Source organism: Clinocottus analis, unplaced genomic scaffold (genome assembly GCF_023055335.1).
Source record: "Clinocottus analis isolate CAN_PGR_092001 unplaced genomic scaffold, fCliAna1.0.p SCAF_23, whole genome shotgun sequence".
NCBI lineage: Eukaryota > Metazoa > Chordata > Actinopteri > Perciformes > Cottidae > Clinocottus > Clinocottus analis.
Genome location: NW_027175965.1, coordinates 652,632 through 671,200, shown reverse-complemented (window position 1 = coordinate 671,200; position 18,569 = coordinate 652,632). Strand labels below are relative to the sequence as shown.

The window sequence follows — 18,569 nt, the reverse complement described above, 5'->3', positions numbered from 1 at the left end:
AAAGCGGCGACACTCATCACCTTCACAGCAACGATTCTCTTTCCCAACGTGTGTGTTTGCTACACTATTAGCAGTCAACACTGCTGCAGGTGATTTACTGAGGAGCGGCTGCAATCTTTGATGGATTTTACGTGGCGTTAACCTAATTATGTACTTGTTATATAGGTGTTTATAGGTTTACTGTTGGCTGGGCTCTGTCGGCAAGATTGGATTAAAACAAACACATCCCAAGGTGTCACATGCTAATGTTACCAACTCGTCAGATACAGACACTTGGTTATGACCCTTAGTGTCACTGTCTAATGTGCACGTCAATATCAGACGCTGAGGGTCCTGGGATGGCTGGTGTGTAACGCCCTGGTAATGAGAATGGACCGGGACGACGCCTCACATCGTGGTAAACACTTTGTAGAGCCGAAATCTTGGACAAAAAAAGCTCATTGTTATGCAGTGCATCCTTATATTTGCTGGGCTTACGTAACTGGAGGGGTGTGGCCTGCATCTACACGACAGATCACCCAGTCGTTGTGTGTTGGGCGTTCCTTCATGTCACCTTCTGTTAAAAGGGAGTGACTTCATTATTGTGCAATTTTGGCCCCATCGGGAATTTATGCCAAAACTAGATCTGCAGTTCTCCATAGAAACGCGCATGCTACAAGTTCGAAGAAATCGTCAGTGGTGTACAGTCACAAAGTAGAAATACTTTGAAATACTTCCTTACCGTTTTGTTGGATATCTGTACTTTACTAATTATATTTCTGTTGACTTTCACTTTTAATACACTATATTTGCAAAGAAAACTGATATTTTTACTCCGATACAGTTCCCCTAAAACCTTCGTTATCCCGAAGTAACTTTAAAAAAGAGTGAGAATGAGTGAAAACAAATGAGCCTCACATCGGGGACTGTGGTGGAAATGCCTCTATATGCTTACCCAAAGCTACTGAAATATTGGCATTCAAAAACTCCCCATCCAACCTCAGGAAACACATTGAGGAAAATCAGGAATAATGCATTTGATGGGTAGTATCATAAATTTGCGCCACGGCGTGCACATTTTTGGCCATACTGTCCGCCGTTAGAGAGGAGGACAGGGAAATTAAGCCTGTCAATCAATCATGTTTCCATTATTTTCAAAATGCATACTCAAATCCAATTTACAGTAACTGTGGCAGCCGATGGTTTTGTATTAGACTCTTTGCTAATTTATATTTCGACTGGCTGGAGCCAGCAGGAGGGAGGCCAAAAACAAGGCCCTGGAACGACTTGGTAGCGCTAAGAGTGTCTTCAGCTGAATGAGCATCTGTCTCCAGCACATGATGAATGCCTTGTGAAAAGAAATGCCTGCTACTTAATGCCCTGACTTAGACGTGCCTAATTATAACCCATATAATGACTGACAGTCGACAGTACTTGTCCATCATTTCTGATATCGACAAAAACAGATGCGTTTGAAATGTCAACATGGAGCCAGAAGACATGTTTCCAATCAATAATGAAATATGACGTGTTAGTATTGTGGTGTTTTGTCGTCCTTCCGGCCCCGCTGTCCCTTATTACGTTGCCTTTAACACGACTATATCGCCGAGAACCAGTTATTTCCAAAGACTCAAGGTCAATCGCAAGAGATTTTATTGAGGTTACCTACTACATTTTTATAATGATGTCCATAACCTATCATCTAACATTTACATCTGCAGTACAATGTATTGACCCACATGAGGGAGCCTGAATGTTCTCATTGTTCTCATAATTGTAGGCTACGTGTGTCATTAAATCTAATATAAAAGGCGTGCAAACTTTCTGTTTAATGGTTAAAACAATTAAAGCTAGAGCCTGTTTACGCCACCCAAATGTGTTTTGTTTATCTGAGGAGACATAACAGCGCAGTTCTGGAGCTTTGAGTACTTTTTATCATGTTTGTCTGTGTTTGTGGTAATGTATTTTAAGATGGATGCCTCGATTTTTTAAAATAGTTTTTCTACTGTTTTCTACTACTGCAAATCAAGTCTACCTACAGGTACTAATAAAGTAACCAAACCAAACCAAGGGAGAGGAAATGAATCTCCGACACGCTCGACACGCGAAAGACGTTTCAGTCGGTTACAATCTGCATCCTCACCGCTAGACGGCGCAAAATCCTACACACTGCAGCTTTAAGAGGCAGACGTGAGTTTGGCATCAACCTTCTCGTGTGACTCCCTGCAAGAAAGCAGATTAATCTCGGACCCGAATTGTCAAGCTATCTCTTTAACCACATTACAATTAAATATAAAAATAGGACTGAATAAACAGTTATAGATTCTTCAGAGAACAGTAAGTCCATTGTTCCCTCAGATGGACTACTGACTACTGGCTTGTGTTGCATTAACTTAGGGAATGTTTCTGTGTTTATTGGTATTTCATTTTATTGGTGTCACTTTTACTGGATCTGAATGTAATATCCTCTTGTATTTGCTTCACATTTCTGTTTTATCACTGTAGGCCGCATTATGTTTTTATTTATTTTTGTATCATTTCAGGAAGATAATGAGAGCGTGAATAAACAAAGAGCTAATGACGTGTAGTTTATACGTGCTGTGACCCCCATCACTTGCCTGCTAACGCACCCCCTCCTGCTCCCCCCGCCCCCGCTCTCCAACCTAATATTAGACACTATGGAGATGTGTTGCCATCTCAGGACAAATCCTTGGCAGAAGAAAGCGCCCTCGGCTCTTGTCTTAACCTGCCCGACATTGTAAGATACATGAAAGCAAGGTCACGTCAAGTTAAAACACAACCTTTCACCGCTGCAGGCAGTGAAAGGAGGGCCAGGAGGAAAAAGATCGTCAAGGTCATCGCAATTCACATTAGGCTGAAGGAGGCAAGGTACATAATTACAATACATTTACATTATGATAGTATAAATATACGTTGTTCACACTTTAAACTAAGAGGAAATGGTAAAACAAAACCATTTGAATAACTTCTGCACAACTATAGAACAACATTGTGTTTGTTTCGTGTGGTCTTCCTGGACTGTGCTCCCTCTATTAATAGTTTTAATTAATTGTGACTGAAGGCCGCCTTCTTCTCATTGCATATTTGCTTAATCAAATCATTATAAAAAAAAAGTCAGGCTATTTCAAGACAATTCCGTAAAAATCTCCCTTGTCAAATTAGCAGAGGTTTAGCCAGGTGTTTCAGAGAAAGCCCGCCAGCACCCAGTGCAGAGATTAGGCGCAGCGCTCCTGTTGGGGTTTTATCTCATGTTTATTAGTTGAACTTTAATCCTTAATGGTTTTGGGCTGAGTGCATGTGCAGCAACCAAAGTGGTTCATATCGGTATTCTCTACAGTTTGTAGTGCACACATGCACACACACACATGCACACACACACACACACATACACACACAGTGGCTGTGCAGACATGTGTGCACCTTTTACTTTAGGCACTTGTTCATGGTGCCAGTAGCTGCTAAACCAAAGTGCAGAGAGGACTTTCTGATCCACAACTCCCAAACTCTGCAAGCTGGTGCTGGGAATCACCGCCTGCGTACGCCGTACGGCCCTCTGGACAGACCTCGTGCCTCAGTGGAAACTTGGCTCTGCTCTTCATCCACTTCTAAACAGACGGCTGCTTACACACAGTCTGCACATCATAATAAACACACAGGGTGAACGCCATGTTTTCAGCCAGCAGAGAGGCCAGTGATGATCACAACACAACATGGCAGGTGACGCACATGCATTATGGCACAGATAATCTGAACAAATTGTGATTATGCTTCACATATGCTTGTCCTGTTCCTCAAAATAAATGCCCTTTTAATGATTCTGGGATATGATGTCAATGTCCAACTGCCTTGTTACTGGAATAAAGACTTCATGGTGCTTAAATGGTCTCAAACAGAGACTGACACGACATGACTTTAAAAACAGTGTTCAGGTGATATGAAGATTGATCAGCAAACCAGAGCATGCATTTGTCACGTGTTTTTTTTCACTTTTGTTACTGAAATGCTGACAAAGAACACATAACAAAGACTGTATGCAGTTAGTCTAATCACCTCGCAGACAAATTGGACCCGCAATGGAAAGAAAAACAATGGTGCGAAGGGAAAATTATGTGGCTTACTCATCCAATTGGCACAAAAAGCGGACTTGCAGGTCTCAGCTTCACAATTGCACATTTGATTAATTTGAAACACAGACATGACCATCCAGTGTGTTTAAGTTATTAAACTGTAATTGCATATGCTTTATTCAATATGAACTGGTTCATGACCTATATATTTTTAAGACAGACAATTATTTAGTTTGACCTTGAAGTGAATTGGAGTCCCTTAACTATAATGATGAGAACTTGAAGTGCCGTTTTTGACAAATTTGAATGAAGAGAAGAAGTGACAGATTACAGCTCTTGTAACTCTCAGCTATGCTAACCCTAAGCTAGCCAATTCATCTAACTGCTGGATGTTAACCTTACCAACGATCACGATATCCCTTCTGTCAATAAACAATGGTAGTTCTTTAACTATGTACTCCGTAGTGAAGTTGTGGCGTGTAGTAACTTCTGTTCTTTATCCTCGACGTGGCTCATGGTCAGTCGTGGAATAAACACAAGCGAGCTAGGACACAAGCTAGCATCCATTGACTTTTTCTTTTGGGCTCGTTAGTATGCAACAGACTTTTTGAGTCCCAAAAGGTTCCGTCATGAGCCGGAAGGTGTGTCTGGCATGTCAGGTGATGGTCCTATGAGAGCCAGACAAACTGGCCTTCAACTTGGTGAGCGTTTCCTTCTCATACGTTGTTAACTGTGTGCTACATAGCCACGTTAGCTCCCGGCTTAAGAGACCAAACAACAACTAAAATGAGTGAACAGTAGGCTTCCATTTGTAACTGAAATGTTGCTTCTTGTCTCCATTAGCCAAAAATATCTTTATGTATGAGAATTTGGATTTCTCCAGCCCTCAAGTGGCCGAAACATGCTGCTTTAACGACACAGCGGAAAGACTTTTGCGTGTCAAGGTTGAAGCCAAGTTAGAACCGGTTGACAGTTACATTTCTTAGAGGTCTGCGTTACATAAAACTACTTCTCGACAGCCTGTCAGAAACTGGAAGATTTCAGACAGAGTACTGAATGTGCTCTGACATCAGCTGAGAAGTATCAGCTGTTTTATTCTTTACAATCTGAGTCACATTCCCACAGGTGTAGCCTACCTTGATATCCTGACACGTCTCACTGTGTCGGCTGATCCCCCCTCGTGCCAACACAGCTCCCTTGAACCTCCTCCTATGGTGTTGGAGCTTTTAGTATCATTGACCTTCGTAATATCTCATGTCCGTGCGCGTGTTTGTTGACGGGGGGATCAGTTCTCCTAGCAGCGAACGTTGAGTTACCTCAAACAGCAACGCTTTTTTCCACCAAATCTAACTGTGGACGATAACTCTTTGCTATAAATGGTCAAGACCTTGAGCGATGTCAAGGTTTCCGGTCTTAGCTCACACTTTGAAATATAGTTTTTGAGGTGCTGTTGAAAGTTGGTTAACCGACATATTTTTATTATCTTTTAAACCATTTTAACCCTGTCTTTCCCGAGTATGCCAACATCTTGTGTACCAAAAATCACAAGTGGACTTAAATACCAATAAAAAGCAATGATCCTAAGAAAGTTTTTTTTTATAAAGTGAAGATATAAGGAATGTAAAACAATGCATTCAACAGTGCCAACTTTCTTTTATTTCCGCAAACACCCATCAAGGCAAGACAATATTGCATCATCATTTTTATGGCAACCTGACATATTTCAACATGACATCCACACCCTGTGTGAGCAATTCATTCAATATGATCACTGTAGGAAAAAAATAAATGAATCAATTGTGCATCCGCGATGGCGACATGTGACAGGAAAAGAGAAACGACTCATTCAAGGCTGGGTGTATGTAGTGTGTGCTGTGTTTTTGTAGTTATATCCCTGAAGAGTGTACTTTGCTTTTAACCTGTAAAACAGGTTAAAAAAAAAGTATAAGTATCAAACCATCGATTGCTTAGAGCATTGTTGAGGGATACATATTAGAGCAGCTGCAATTTTGCAAAATGCTCTTAACATGCAGAAGAGGAAAGAACAACATACTGGAAATAGAGAAAAGTTCCATTAACTCCTGCTACAACTTTATTCAAGGAATAAGGACATTTAGTACGTCAGATCTTGACCTTTTCACTTATTAATGGAAGCCTGCAGGACACTTTGGGAGGGAACGCATTCAGACCAACCTACCAATGCCTCAGGCCCTGAGAGTCATAACGGGCGAGTCACTGTTTACACAGTACGAGCCAATCACGTTGAGGCCCGCCTCCTCCCCCGCCTGTCAAACTCCGGATCTTGACTGGAGAGAGAAACTATAAAGTTGGCTGAGAAGTCAAGAGGGAGTAGGAGAGGAGATTGAACCATGCGAGAGAACCTCGCTTGTGTGGCATCCGAAAACATGGCGTTCACTTACTATACGACACCCGCTGACCTGCGCACGGAGAGGAAGGAGATGAAGTAAGTTGTTGTTTAATGAGAATGATTTCGGTTATGATGACCTTGTACAAAGATGTTGCTGAGACTTACACTGCCGTAAATCTAACACGTGATTTGCTTTTTCCAGGAGTAAAAACTGGAGGAACAGAATAGGATTCTTCTTGAAGAAAAACACTTCCCAGTCGATATTACATCCCAAGAAAAACAGATCTTACAGGTAAGATCTCTTTATTTTGAGGATTAGGTCATAATTTGGCATAACATGTTGATTGGGCTTTATGTTTATTTACTTTTAATTACAATATATTAAATTGTATATTACTTTGAATTTAAGTTTGGTTAATGTGACTTATGATTATTATTTTAATTAATTAATTGTGTATTTTTTGCATGTCATATATCTTACATTTTGTTACTAAATAAAAACAAACCAGATCACTATGTCTAAAATCAATAATTTAATTCTGAATGAAACATTAATTGCAGCCTACATAGTAAATTAAAAGTAACTTCAATGGAAAAATAAACTTTTTATAGTAGTGTGTGCAAAGGTGTGTCGTTTTTATCCATCTGCGTCTCCATCTGTAAATCTAACTGTACGATAAGTCTTTCCTCTCCTGTAATTTCCTAACACATTCCTTTCCTGTCTTCTCCCCTCAGGCCGACTGCTGATGACGTGCAGCAATGGGCGCAGTCACTTGACAAACTACTCAGTCATAAACGTAAGCATTATTCACCGCACTATTGGCGCACGATCACATAAAAGGGTCTCAAAGGTCACACGGTCACTCAGCGCTAAACGAAGGCCCTTTATCGGCCTCAATAAAAGAAAGCTGTAATGGCTTTTTCACGTACTCGGCCTTACATTAACGCGATCACCCGCCTCTTTCTTTGACACGTCCTCTTCTCGTTCCCTCCCACAGATGGAAAAACTGTGTTTCGTATTTTTCTGAAGTCGGAGTTCTGCGAAGAGAACATTGAGTTTTGGACAGCCTGTGAGGATTTCAGGAACATCACGTCGCACAAAGAGCTGGCATCCAAGGCCAACAGCATGCACGAGGAGTTCATTAAAAACGAAGCTCCCAAAGAGGTAACAGCTGCCATTGTAGCGTTTAATAACAAACAAACAGAGAAAAACAAATCTGAATTCCTGTCCTTGAATGCCATAAATACACAAGATATTCTGGAAATGGAAGTCAGAAGCTCATCATGTCTGTTTCCTTCACAGATAAATCTGGATTTCCACACAAAAAATGCCATCGTCCAGGACCTCCTGGAGCCCACTGTGACCAGCTTCCTGGCAGCGCAGAGAAAAGTCTACAGCCTGATGGAGAACAACTCGTACCCCAGATTTATCGACTCAGACCTCTACAAAGAACTGTGTGCTGCTGCCAGGGGAGAGGGCAAGCACATTAAGTCCTAGTCAAACTCCCCCCCACACACACACACACTCCTGAAGTCATTTGTTTACCGCTGCGACAGTATGAATAGACCGCTGATGAGGTTCATCCCGGGCAGCGCCTTGAGATAATAGACCCCGAAATGCAAATCCTCAGCATAAACAATAACGCCGGGTGCGGATACTGCCGAAGTGAAGCCGTGTTTTTTGTAGTCCGTCGCGCTCGCGAGCCGATCAGGATGCGACATGCTGCTCTAGGCGGCGCACAGCAGCATTTCCACGAGATGGGATTATTGTTACACTTTCCTCACAGGGCCATTACCTGCACTTTCTTTACACCACGCTATAAGAATTTTGGGCAACGACGCGTTCATGATGTGCCGCCGCATCCAAAGCGGAGATGACTGTCGAGACACTTTCCACTCGGCCGACGACGCCATCAGATTGTATTTCTGTATCCACTTGAAGACTTTGCTCAGTTGTCATGAAGCGACCCTGGATTTGCTGGGATCTGTTTACACAAAAAAGTGCAATTTTAACTTTTTATAATGTGGTGCGCAATATTTGTATTTGGGCCGAACGTTGCTGGGATCACGTTATGTGTTGTAAATATCTTGTGTTGAATGTGAAATGAAGTCGGCAGGCAGCTGGACTGCTCAAGAAATAAAATGTTTTTATCATCTATGAGAGGCCTTTGTTGTGTTCAATTCTGACATAAATGCAAAGCTGGCAAACTTCTTCAAGCACGGAAGTTAATTGTTGACATTTGGGAACAGTGTTTGGAACTGAAGCCATTTAACTCGGGGAGCTTGATAGATTTTGAAAGTTTCAGCCACATCACATGCTCTAGTTTACTCCGAACGTACCCGTCAAATGTCTCCCAGACTGCGGAGTGAATACTGAACTGGTTACATAGAACCTGCATCAGCAGATTGTTTTGCCCACTTGGCAGCAGTGGAAACCAGTTTATACACAACACTGCATAAGACATGTTAGTAGTTTACACATCCAGCGGATACGGAACAACATTAGCATTCATTTGGGGTCATGTTTCTGGGCCCCGTCAACCTTAAAGTTCAACATTCACTCTTTTTTTAACTTTACGCTCTCCACCATGAATACAATGAAACAAAGATGGCCGCCAAATGCCTCACCAACTGGTCACCATCTTGGTCTGTCTGTCATCCGGTACTACTGCCGCACGCTGCAGGGAACAATGTTGATGACAACCGTGAAAGTGACTAAAACAGTGAAGGTGAGAGCCGTGAAACCAAAATGACGCTTGTTGGGAATAAAATGAGAGGATTATAAAGTAATTATTTAAAAAAAAATTGTAGCCTTGACACAATCTCATCGCGCCTCGGCCTTTAAATCAACATGTGAGTTTCCCAATCATGTCCCTTCAGTCTGATTGACCACCAGAGGACTCCAATCCAGGTGCAGGGACGCCTCGAGGTCACCCAGAGAAATGGGAGGAGCCTGAGCTAAACATGTCGAGTGACACTTTTCTATTTTGTATTTAAATCCTGTCAAGGGTTTGGTGCAGTGGCAGGTCATCAGGGCCTGCACTCATGCCCCGTTTACACGAGGAGAAAACGCATATATATTCATGCGGTTTTGCCTTTCATTGACACAAAACCGGAGATTTTATGATTTTATTTCTAAAAAACTCCGGAGATATATGAAAACTCCGTTTTCGTGTTTGCGTGGGCGCTCGGTCAAACGGAGTCTTAGGTCCTCAAACGTCGAAAAATGCATCATGTCATATATGAGCGTCCTCTGTTTACAGTTTGCTTCCTGATCATGGCGCTCGGTGGCGTATTTATGCGGTTTCATGTAAACAGAAACCTTTTGGAAAACGATCATGTGTGTACAACGTTATTTTTGAAAACAGAGAGGCACAAATATTTGTTTCCGTAAATACCCGACTACGTGTAAATGTGGCATCAGACTGAAGGCACAGGTAGAAAATCCACAGCCCGCCACTGTTTTAAGTAAAGTGTTGATTGATAAAGAGAACCCAAATTTTGAAAAAATTGAGCGAAATGCTGCAAAATAAAAAAATTGAAAAATTCAAGAGGTCTGACCTTAGTTATTTGATCCATTAATAGAAAAGTATGATTACATATATACCAATAAAATGTCTAATTGCTTGTTAATGACTAATGTGTGGCTCAGCCGGTCCACGACGTTTGTGTTTATTGTTAAAGCAAAGTGAAGCAATATTTTTGAAACGCAAAAAGCCATGTTAAATAGTTCAGCGTGCACGTCATGCACTCTGTGTGTTTGGTTTAACGAAGGTTAGACACATCCACATACCGCACACGCAGACGTATTTTTTTTGGGAGACAATGCGCTGGCTGTTTGGTTGCGCAACAAAAACAACATTCCTCATCTTTTGGGGACATTTCATTCCTCTCCGTGCAGCTGTGTTCTTCGCAGCTCGACTCCCCCTCTGGGACTCTGTGTGGCGAGCACCTTCGCAGACGGCAGAGGGAATCCTCTCCGGCCCGCTGTGCATCTGCTCTCTTATGAAGAGGCCGTTTCCAGCCGTGAACCCGAGGCCGAGGCTGACAGAGGCCAGGGTGTTGCTCCTGACAGGCCCACACTCCGGCTCGCTCCTCAGGAGGCCCAGGGGCCCAAGGGCCCAGGTGTAACGGGTCATCCTAGAGGATGACCCGTTACACCTCGACAGCGGGGCTCTCCGGAACTGTACCCTCTGCTGGCCTTCGAGTTAAAAGGAGGGGTTTTGTGTGATCTTGAATGCAGGCATGCTGGCTGCATTCATAAAGAGTGTTTTTCTTTGTTGTTGGAACAATGATAATCCCAGTACGCTGCTTATTATAACGGCCTGCCATGAGGTTTTGCACAGATATGATGAGGATTAAGACTACGGACCATGACGATCCCCCTGATGTATTTCTCACAGCACCACCATGGGGTTTGAAATGAAGTGTCAGAACACTCCGTTGACAAGGATTGTCAATAAATCCAGACTAGACATCCACCTGCTCCTCAGAATGAGCTGCGTGACCTTTGATGACCTCTCAACGTTTCATGTGGTGCGACCATCACGTCCAAAATGTCACGTTGTCCCACTTTGGTTAACGACCAAATAACCTGCAAAATTGGCGTTGGCATGTGGACCTGCTAAACCGCGACGGCTTCAACAGGGTGATGATTACACCTGCACTTTGGTTTTGTTTGTGTTACAAACCCCTCATTAAATGCTTTTGTATGAACAGTTTTATATTTCTTTGTCTTTTTCACACTTACTGTATAGCAGTCAGATCAATCAATCAAACTTTTATTAGAGACTCACAGGTCCAGATAAAACAAGACATTAAATACAATAAAATACATACAAAAGCACAATTACAATACATAGACCAGTGGCGGGCCGTGGTTTTAGACCTAGGCCTTCAATGAGTGCCATATAGTCCACATAAAAAACTTTTAAAATGTGTTTTATTATAAAATAGCTATAACTTTGTGATTCTGTTTAGGCTTAGAAGGCCCACCAATGACTATACATATCAATGCTTTATGAATAGACAGCTGTACCAATGCCTCCATTCTAAAGTCATCGTAAATTTGAATATTTTTAAATTACACACCAAGCAATTTCATCTTGGGTTATTTTCCTGACATTTTATTATACTACAAAACGACTTACAAGAAAACACATTGTTTGCAGGCTTGATGTTATCTGTCAGGAACCTTTTGCTTGTCTGGTGTGGACCTGCTGCTCACACGGCCTCTACAGAAAGCCCTTTACCGAGAGACTCTGTGTGATAATGAGCTGTACAAATAAACCTCCAATGACCTTCAAAGCACTCCAGCGCAGCCCACGCTCAGGTACGCATGCAATCAAGGCTATTTTTAAAACGTCATTCTTTTTATGGAGCGTCGGAAAATTCTGGCTGCGTTTCACAACACACTCCACGTTTTTGTGACCTCAGCAAAAAAAAATTTTTTAAAAAAAGATCAGAAATAATAATGAAGACACAATGGGATAATTGTCGGATGACAGCACGTACAGTGAGGCGGTGAAGGTATTTATGAACACCCTGCAGAACTGGAACAGTCACCCTGAACGCCCGTTTGCTCATCTGATACAACACATCCTGTTCTCTCTCGCTCTCCGAGGCGGGTAGTAAAACCTGAAGGTTTCCATTGGTTGCTATGAAGGCGCTTGGCAACATACTAGTGGGACCAGATCCAAGAAGTACTTAAGGTGTGTGTGTAAACACAGGAGCCCAAAATAGAAAAGAAAAAAAAAAGGACCACGTTCCACTTCGGTCATCAGACTGCAGATACGTCAGACTACGCAGAACTTTTACGACAAGCGTTGTGTTCAAGTACCCGTAAATCAGCAGAGTACGGCTCTTTAATACAGGACGGAGGCTCGAGTTCAAAACATCAACATGCTGCTGCTGGAAGACATCCCAAAAGAACACGAGTCATGACATTTGTTCCAGTCTTAACGATGCACTTGTACGTACTGGGCAGGTTGTCGGTAAGCGTTCATCGGGACAAAAGGTTGAGCACAGGTTTGAGTGCGACAATGTTTCCAAAGGTTTGATATTCATCTTGTTAAATATATTACACTGGACAGAAAGAAGATGAAAAAGGTTTAACAGATGTTTTTGTTACGTCCTGTAAATGCAAGCCTGCATTACCCCTGCTTTACCAGTTGGTGGCGGCAGTGCTCTACCACCAAGTCTGATTGCAGAACAGATTCATCCGTGGGGAGCATTTAATACTATTTAATAGAAATTTGCAAATAATAAAGTAAATAACTGAACACATTGAAACATAAATAACCGCTATGAATCAGTGTCAGAATTTAGTACATAAACACAACACGTAAACACAAATTCACAAACATCTAGACATTTTATTATGAAAATAAGAACATAATTTTAGAACATCCTTCTATCATGCGGTAGAGCTGACGGACACACATGGAGGCGGCATGTTGTGGTACAGTCTCTCTGCTACACCTGCGGTGCAGCTCTTAATGTCAGGATGGTTCACCACGGTGAGGAAGTGCTGCAGGCTGTCCTGTGGCCAGTAACATGAATAAGACCCATAATGAACAGTATCTGTATGTGGCTCAGTGATGAAAGGGTGACTGTCGCTCTGGATGAGTGCGATTAGAGGTTTCTCTATTGGAAGTGTGTCGTCGTCGTCGTTGTTATTGTTTTCGTTGTTCACTTGGCCTCCTGGGCTTTTTTGGCACTCTGTTTCTCCTTTGCCTGGTGAGAAAAGCAAAACAAAAACATTTGCATTTAACTTTAATTACTGTAGTTAATACAAACGTACCTAAAGCATTGTAAAAACTAAATAATCACCCATGTCTTATTCATGACAACATTTACTTCTGCCCACTAGCGGACAGAATAATCACTGGAGCTGAAAAGTAATAGGATATTCATTGTGCTTGTTGATCATTTTTCCTTACTGAGACTGTCGACATTGACCAAAGTCATCTATTATTCATTCACGAGAGTCCCTTAAAACTACAATAGATCCCATTAAAAATAATGAAGAGGAATACCCAACGATGTTTCAGAATGCCACGACACGCATGCAAAGAAGGCAAGTAGTTGTTGAAGAAAGCCATTGAGAGAAGAGCAAATACCTTCTCCACCAAAGGTATTAACTGTTGGTACTCGGCCAGTGTCTTCAGTAGCTCCATGATGAAAGGAAGGTAGTTGTGCTTTCGCCGAATGTTTTCAATCTGTGAGGAAAAAAAAAAGACAGAAATCCCACAAGTGGAGGAAAACTGGGCATGAGTGAAAATGAAAAAGACCTCTTACATTCTGAGGTGGCTGCAGTGAGCACAGCCTCTACATTCATAATGTGCTCGTGGTTATTTGAAAGGTATTTTTTTTCCCCCCGCGGGAAACATACACTGCAACCTTATGGGCCATTTTTCTGCAGCATGGCATAGTAGTGAATGTGGCGCTGGGGAAACCCACCTTATATCTTTTAAGTTTCTGGTTTTCCTCTTCAATAAGGAGCTGGTACTTGGCAATCTCAGACTGGATGGAGCTAAGAAACGTGCTGCTTTGGTCCGTGTCCATCGGCTCATCCTGGGAACACAAGGAGAGCTGCCATTGTTAGGACTTGTGCAAATGGCAATAGTGAATATAAAGCAGCAAAAGTACTCCACTACTCTCACATGGTTGCATAAGGGCTTTCCGTTTAAAGTTCAGCCTTGTGTTTGCTGACCTCTAGTGGTTGAACGCTTCACCTTGCTGCAGTAACGTGAGGTCAGGGTGTGATCAGTGTACCTTGACATCACTGTGTTTGGTGCCAGGTGCAGCAGAGCTCATTTCTGACAACACCCAGAAATGATGCCAGGTGTGGCGTCAGGTGTAACAAGACACCGACACCTTTCAGGCAAAAACAGGTCGGTGAAGCAACTACTTTTTGCTTGGGGTAAAAAAAACTTGTGGCCCCTCTCTCTAAATGGGGTTTAGAGAGAGAGGCAGCATTTCAAGTGTTGATTGTAAAAAAAAAATTAAAAAAAATGTTATGTAAATATTTCCAGAGTTGTTATTAGAAATTCACCCAATTCCCTGACTTCCTGGTCTCGAATACTTATTTTTCACAATGTTCTGAGACCTCAATTATTATGGTTACATCTTATTCACCTCAAACTCCTTCCATTTGGGACAGAACGTTATAGATTGCATCATTACACTATATTTAATTAGAAATGGAGTAGTATCAGACACATTGAGTGCTGACATCTGATGCATTTCACATGCAGCCTCACAGGGAGATGGAGAGACATATATATATTATTCTCTGTTATGTCTGCACTGGATTCAGCTCACCTCAGTAAGCTGGGTCTGGAGCTCTGCAATTTTTCTCTCGTATATCATCTTTCTGTCGGACACTATGGCCATGAGGTTGAATCGGATCTCTCCTTCACTGTACCTGAAGAGTAAAATAATACAGTTTCAATAAGTGTCAAAGGAGACACCGACCAGAAAATCATGGTAGTACAGTAATGTATTCAAATATCTAATATATGTATATACAGAGATAATACTATCTTTGCTTCATAAACTATTAAAAAAATGCAAATAAATCAAATGAGACGGATGAAAGAACTCATCTAAAAAATTATTTCTGCACCACCGCTTTCTATTATTATCGATAATAATTGTCTCACTACTCACTGTCCTAAAAGAAAGTGAAAGGGATTCATTAAACGCATTTACATTCCACATCAACTGTGACAGAAAGCATCTGGTTAACATAAGATGGATCTCAAATTATTGCAAGAAGAAAAAGACATTCACTTCTGTATTCTTTTCTCAATCACTGGGCGAACGGCGCTGATCCAGTCATCCTGGTTGCATGTACCTGGTGAAAACACAGACAGGGACAAATAATACTGATGGTGTCTGTATACACAATAAGTGCACATTATGTCACCATAAAAAAGAAATGGGCCATGGCCGACGATACAATTCAGCTGTGCATAGGACGACATAACTGCCATCACGCTGAAACTGTAAAGCAATGAAAAGAAAAATAACAAATGACTTTTATTCTGCTTACCCAGGTCAATGGGACCCTCTCGAAGTCCATCCAGCTCGTATAGTCTCCCGTTTACTGGAACATAGCTCACAAAGTGAAACGCGTCCTCGTCCTTTGCTGACGACTTTGCATCAAATTCAAACATCTGCTGTCTGGAAATACGCAGAAAGAAAACAAACATGCACAGTTATAAGATAAACGTCAAAGATATTTATTATCAATCACACAAACACTTGTAGCTGTTTTGTCTATCAGACATGTAGGGATGTAGGAATGCCCTCTGTTCCAAAAAAACTATAACTCCGATCAATGAAGAAATGTGACGTACAGAATATTCTGTTACAAACGGCATCACTGAGCATGTAGTGAAGGAACCGTGGGACAAAAACTAAAGGATTTTAAGAGAGTCAGCTCTGACAAAGTTATGTGGGTGACCACTGAATAACCTCACATTAGTTTGTTTCACAAAAGCAGGCAGATGCATGAGCAACTAATGGGCCACTCACTTTTTACGGAGTTAGAATGAGGAGCTAAAAATAGTATGAAGCCATTCAAACAGACTTTCTCCCGCTGGATATGATATGAGCAGCAGCTTACCTGGCAAAGCTGTTGTGAACTTGTCGGATCACTTCGGAGTTGCTAAGAGCCAAACCTTTCATCTGAGGAGAGCGGGAGGTGCAGGATTAGAATGATGACTGTATAACCCTCAAAGATGCAGGAGCATTATGGAAGGCTGTATGGAGCACATTATACATTCCTGTTTCTCGTCACATGCATACAATTTGTTTTCAATGGGTTTCAAATGTCAATATTAAAAAAAACAATTACTATTTTGTTGTTTCCACGCCTTGATTAGAAAAATAAATTATTCAAACCAGTGAGTCCACTCTTTCTAGTTTTCCTGCTTCATTAATAGTTGCCATTTCTAAACTGGTTTAGACTCAAATAAATATATAGAAAGACACAAAGCATCTCAGTCCAGGCATAAGAAGCTTCTCTACATGGAACTTTTCCCAAATCAAAGAAGTTGAGAATCAAAAGTCACTTCAGTCTGGATCTTTTGAACATTTGTGGGACAGAACACGTAGTCATCAAGGTAAGAGGATGAAACTGTCTGTGCTACAAATGTTAGAGAAAATAACTGCAAGTTGCGTAATATATGTCTGCTCCAAAAAAGGAAAGCAGTGTTAACTTTTTCTTTGAATGCATGAATAAGTTATTACTTATTTTTGGAGTTGCAAGCCACATACTGGCTCCACTTAAGTTAAAAGGGAACGTTCATTGTTTTAAAAAATATATATACATAATGGATGTCTTTTTTGGATTCAAGAGAAAAATACCACAAACGTACCGCAGCGTCAAAACTCTGTGAAAACTCTCTGAACTCAGTCAGCGTGTCTCCAAGCAACATGTCAGAGTGAGAGCAGTTGAGCAGAACACTAACTAATGCCTGGGTGGCACAGGCGTTGTTAATGACCTGGAAACACACAGATGAAACACACAACAGTGAGTTGAACAGATAGAATATCCCCTTAATGATGCAGATAGTTTGTAGAGAGCCCACACATTACACCTAGAATATAATGAATAAATCAAACCTTAAAAAGATTGATGAATCACTAGTTTTCTGCAAGTCTGTGTCAAGTGCAAAACCTGAGAATGGTATGTTAATATGCATGTCCATATAAAAGATGGATCAACCTTTATAATGTAAGAAAACATGTCAGAGTGAATGACGTGAAGCATCTTGGCCAACTGTGGCCTGTTTGTTGAATGTTATAGTAATGCCATTTAATTAGGAAGCACGGCTATTCATTATCCAGCTTGTCAAACTCATTGTCACGAACTATACACTAAAGATTATGTTTTAAAAATTCACAAAACCATATGGTGATACCCAAGCTGGCACAATGCTATTCATACAGAAGTATGTGTGTGTGTATAGGGAGTAACCGAGATGTTCTACAGCAGCAAAATAACAGGCGTTTTGCTAAAATTATATAGGACATATTTTACCTGTTTTGCAAAGAAAATTTGGTCGAGCCTAGAATCCTGAACGATGGATCCTGCAGGCTCCTCACCTGGCTGCCACTTGAACAGGAAAATCAGCCCATGAACTGGTCTGGAACAGAGTAGACAGGTCACATGTCAAATATACTGTGTGTGTGTGTGTGTGTGTGTGTGTGTGTGTGTGTGTGTGTGTGTGTGTGTGTGTGTGTGTGTGTGTGTGTGTACGCGCGCGTATTTATATACACGCACTAAGACAGAGCGTACATTACAATGAAACTGCGGGTATTAACATACTTCAAGTTGTCAAAGTTCTCCGGCTCCATACTCCATATTTCTTCCACCTGGGCGCCTTTGTAACCTGACGAGGACAAGTAAAGCACACAAATAAGTAATCACACTTTGTTATGGCAAATGTTAAAGTCAGGTACAACATTTACAGGGATGACAAAACGTCAACTATAAGTAAGCCGGTTCTCCCACTGGAGGGTTAGTCGGCGGAGCGAACCACAACAAATGTCATTCAGGAGCCAGGACGTGTTTTCACGCGCCGTTGTTTTGAACGCTGAGTAATGCTAGCTAGTTAGCTCGTCTAATTGGGTGAGCTCAGGCTGCCCAATTATTACATCAAACTTTTTTTTACACAATGCAACGATTGGGTGGCCATTTATACTACATCGCTTGGAGTATTCTGGTTTCAATAGTGTGGTATTTTACTGATTCAAGCGTAGGAAGATCCACAGCAGCTAATTTAGAAGTTGCCGTTAGCATGGCAGAAGCTAGCTAACGTTAGCTCGCGCTGCACGGGAGCCGCGGTGCAGGGAAGGAGCAGCTGGCTCCGCGTTGAGAGAACCGGTCACTCACCGAAACCCTTTATCAGTTCCGTGAAGACGCCTGGGTCGCTCTCCATCAGACACCACTCTCCTGCGCTGCCGGCCATTGTTTACAATGTCGTTTGTTCAACCTACGGTGCACATATACAAGGTGCTAATGTCCTAGCTTAGCAGTGCCTGCTAGTCAAGCTAATTTCAATGAAGCACTGGAGTGACCTCGACGTGATGCTGTGCAATGTGAGCAATCTGGGGTGCAC

The 18,569-nt window shown here is 41.8% G+C and overlaps 2 protein-coding genes across 3 annotated transcripts; one reads left to right on the top strand and one right to left on the bottom strand.

Moving 5' to 3' along the window:
- Positions 1-6,433: 6,433 nt before the first annotated feature.
- rgs2 (regulator of G protein signaling 2) lies at positions 6,434-8,542 on the top strand. 2 transcript variants are annotated; one of them, XM_068589710.1, is made up of 5 exons: positions 6,434-6,531; positions 6,638-6,727; positions 7,171-7,232; positions 7,434-7,600; positions 7,739-8,542. In XM_068589710.1, exons 1-5 carry the CDS (start codon positions 6,437-6,439, stop codon positions 7,931-7,933), a joined length of 609 nt encoding a protein of 202 aa, XP_068445811.1. In that variant the 5' UTR covers positions 6,434-6,436; the 3' UTR covers positions 7,934-8,542. The 2 variants fall into 2 exon arrangements, with proteins under 2 accessions (XP_068445811.1, XP_068445810.1); XM_068589709.1 differs by having other exon boundaries at positions 7,434-8,542.
- A 3,718-nt stretch (positions 8,543-12,260) lies between these two features.
- Positions 12,261-18,533, bottom strand: uchl5 (ubiquitin carboxyl-terminal hydrolase L5). The gene is made up of 11 exons (XM_068589663.1): positions 18,344-18,533; positions 17,777-17,840; positions 17,489-17,594; positions 16,824-16,949; positions 16,070-16,131; positions 15,494-15,624; positions 15,232-15,295; positions 14,761-14,863; positions 13,897-14,010; positions 13,557-13,655; positions 12,261-13,170 (listed from the first exon to the last, which is right to left on the bottom strand). Exons 1-11 carry the CDS (start codon positions 18,417-18,419, stop codon positions 13,126-13,128), a joined length of 990 nt encoding a protein of 329 aa, XP_068445764.1. The 5' UTR covers positions 18,420-18,533; the 3' UTR covers positions 12,261-13,125.
- Between the last annotated feature and the right edge of the window lie 36 nt (positions 18,534-18,569).

Excerpts from the sequence above, each read along its gene's own strand:
- rgs2 (XM_068589709.1), top strand. The coding sequence starts at position 6,437 with ATGCGAGAGAACCTCGCTTGTGTGGCATCCGAAAACATGGCGTTCACT. Across the intron at positions 6,532-6,637 it reads ACGGAGAGGAAGGAGATGAA|GAGTAAAAACTGGAGGAACA; the intron begins GTAAGTTGTTGT and ends TGCTTTTTCCAG. Across the intron at positions 7,233-7,433 it reads CAAACTACTCAGTCATAAAC|ATGGAAAAACTGTGTTTCGT; the intron begins GTAAGCATTATT and ends TCCCTCCCACAG.
- uchl5 (XM_068589663.1), bottom strand. The coding sequence starts at position 18,419 with ATGGCCGGCAGCGCAGGAGAGTGGTGTCTGATGGAGAGCGACCCAGGC. Across the intron at positions 17,841-18,343 it reads GGAACTGATAAAGGGTTTCG|GTTACAAAGGCGCCCAGGTG; the intron begins GTGAGTGACCGG and ends TGTCCTCGTCAG. Across the intron at positions 14,864-15,231 it reads ATTGAGAAAAGAATACAGAA|GTACAGTGAAGGAGAGATCC; the intron begins GTGAATGTCTTT and ends TTTACTCTTCAG.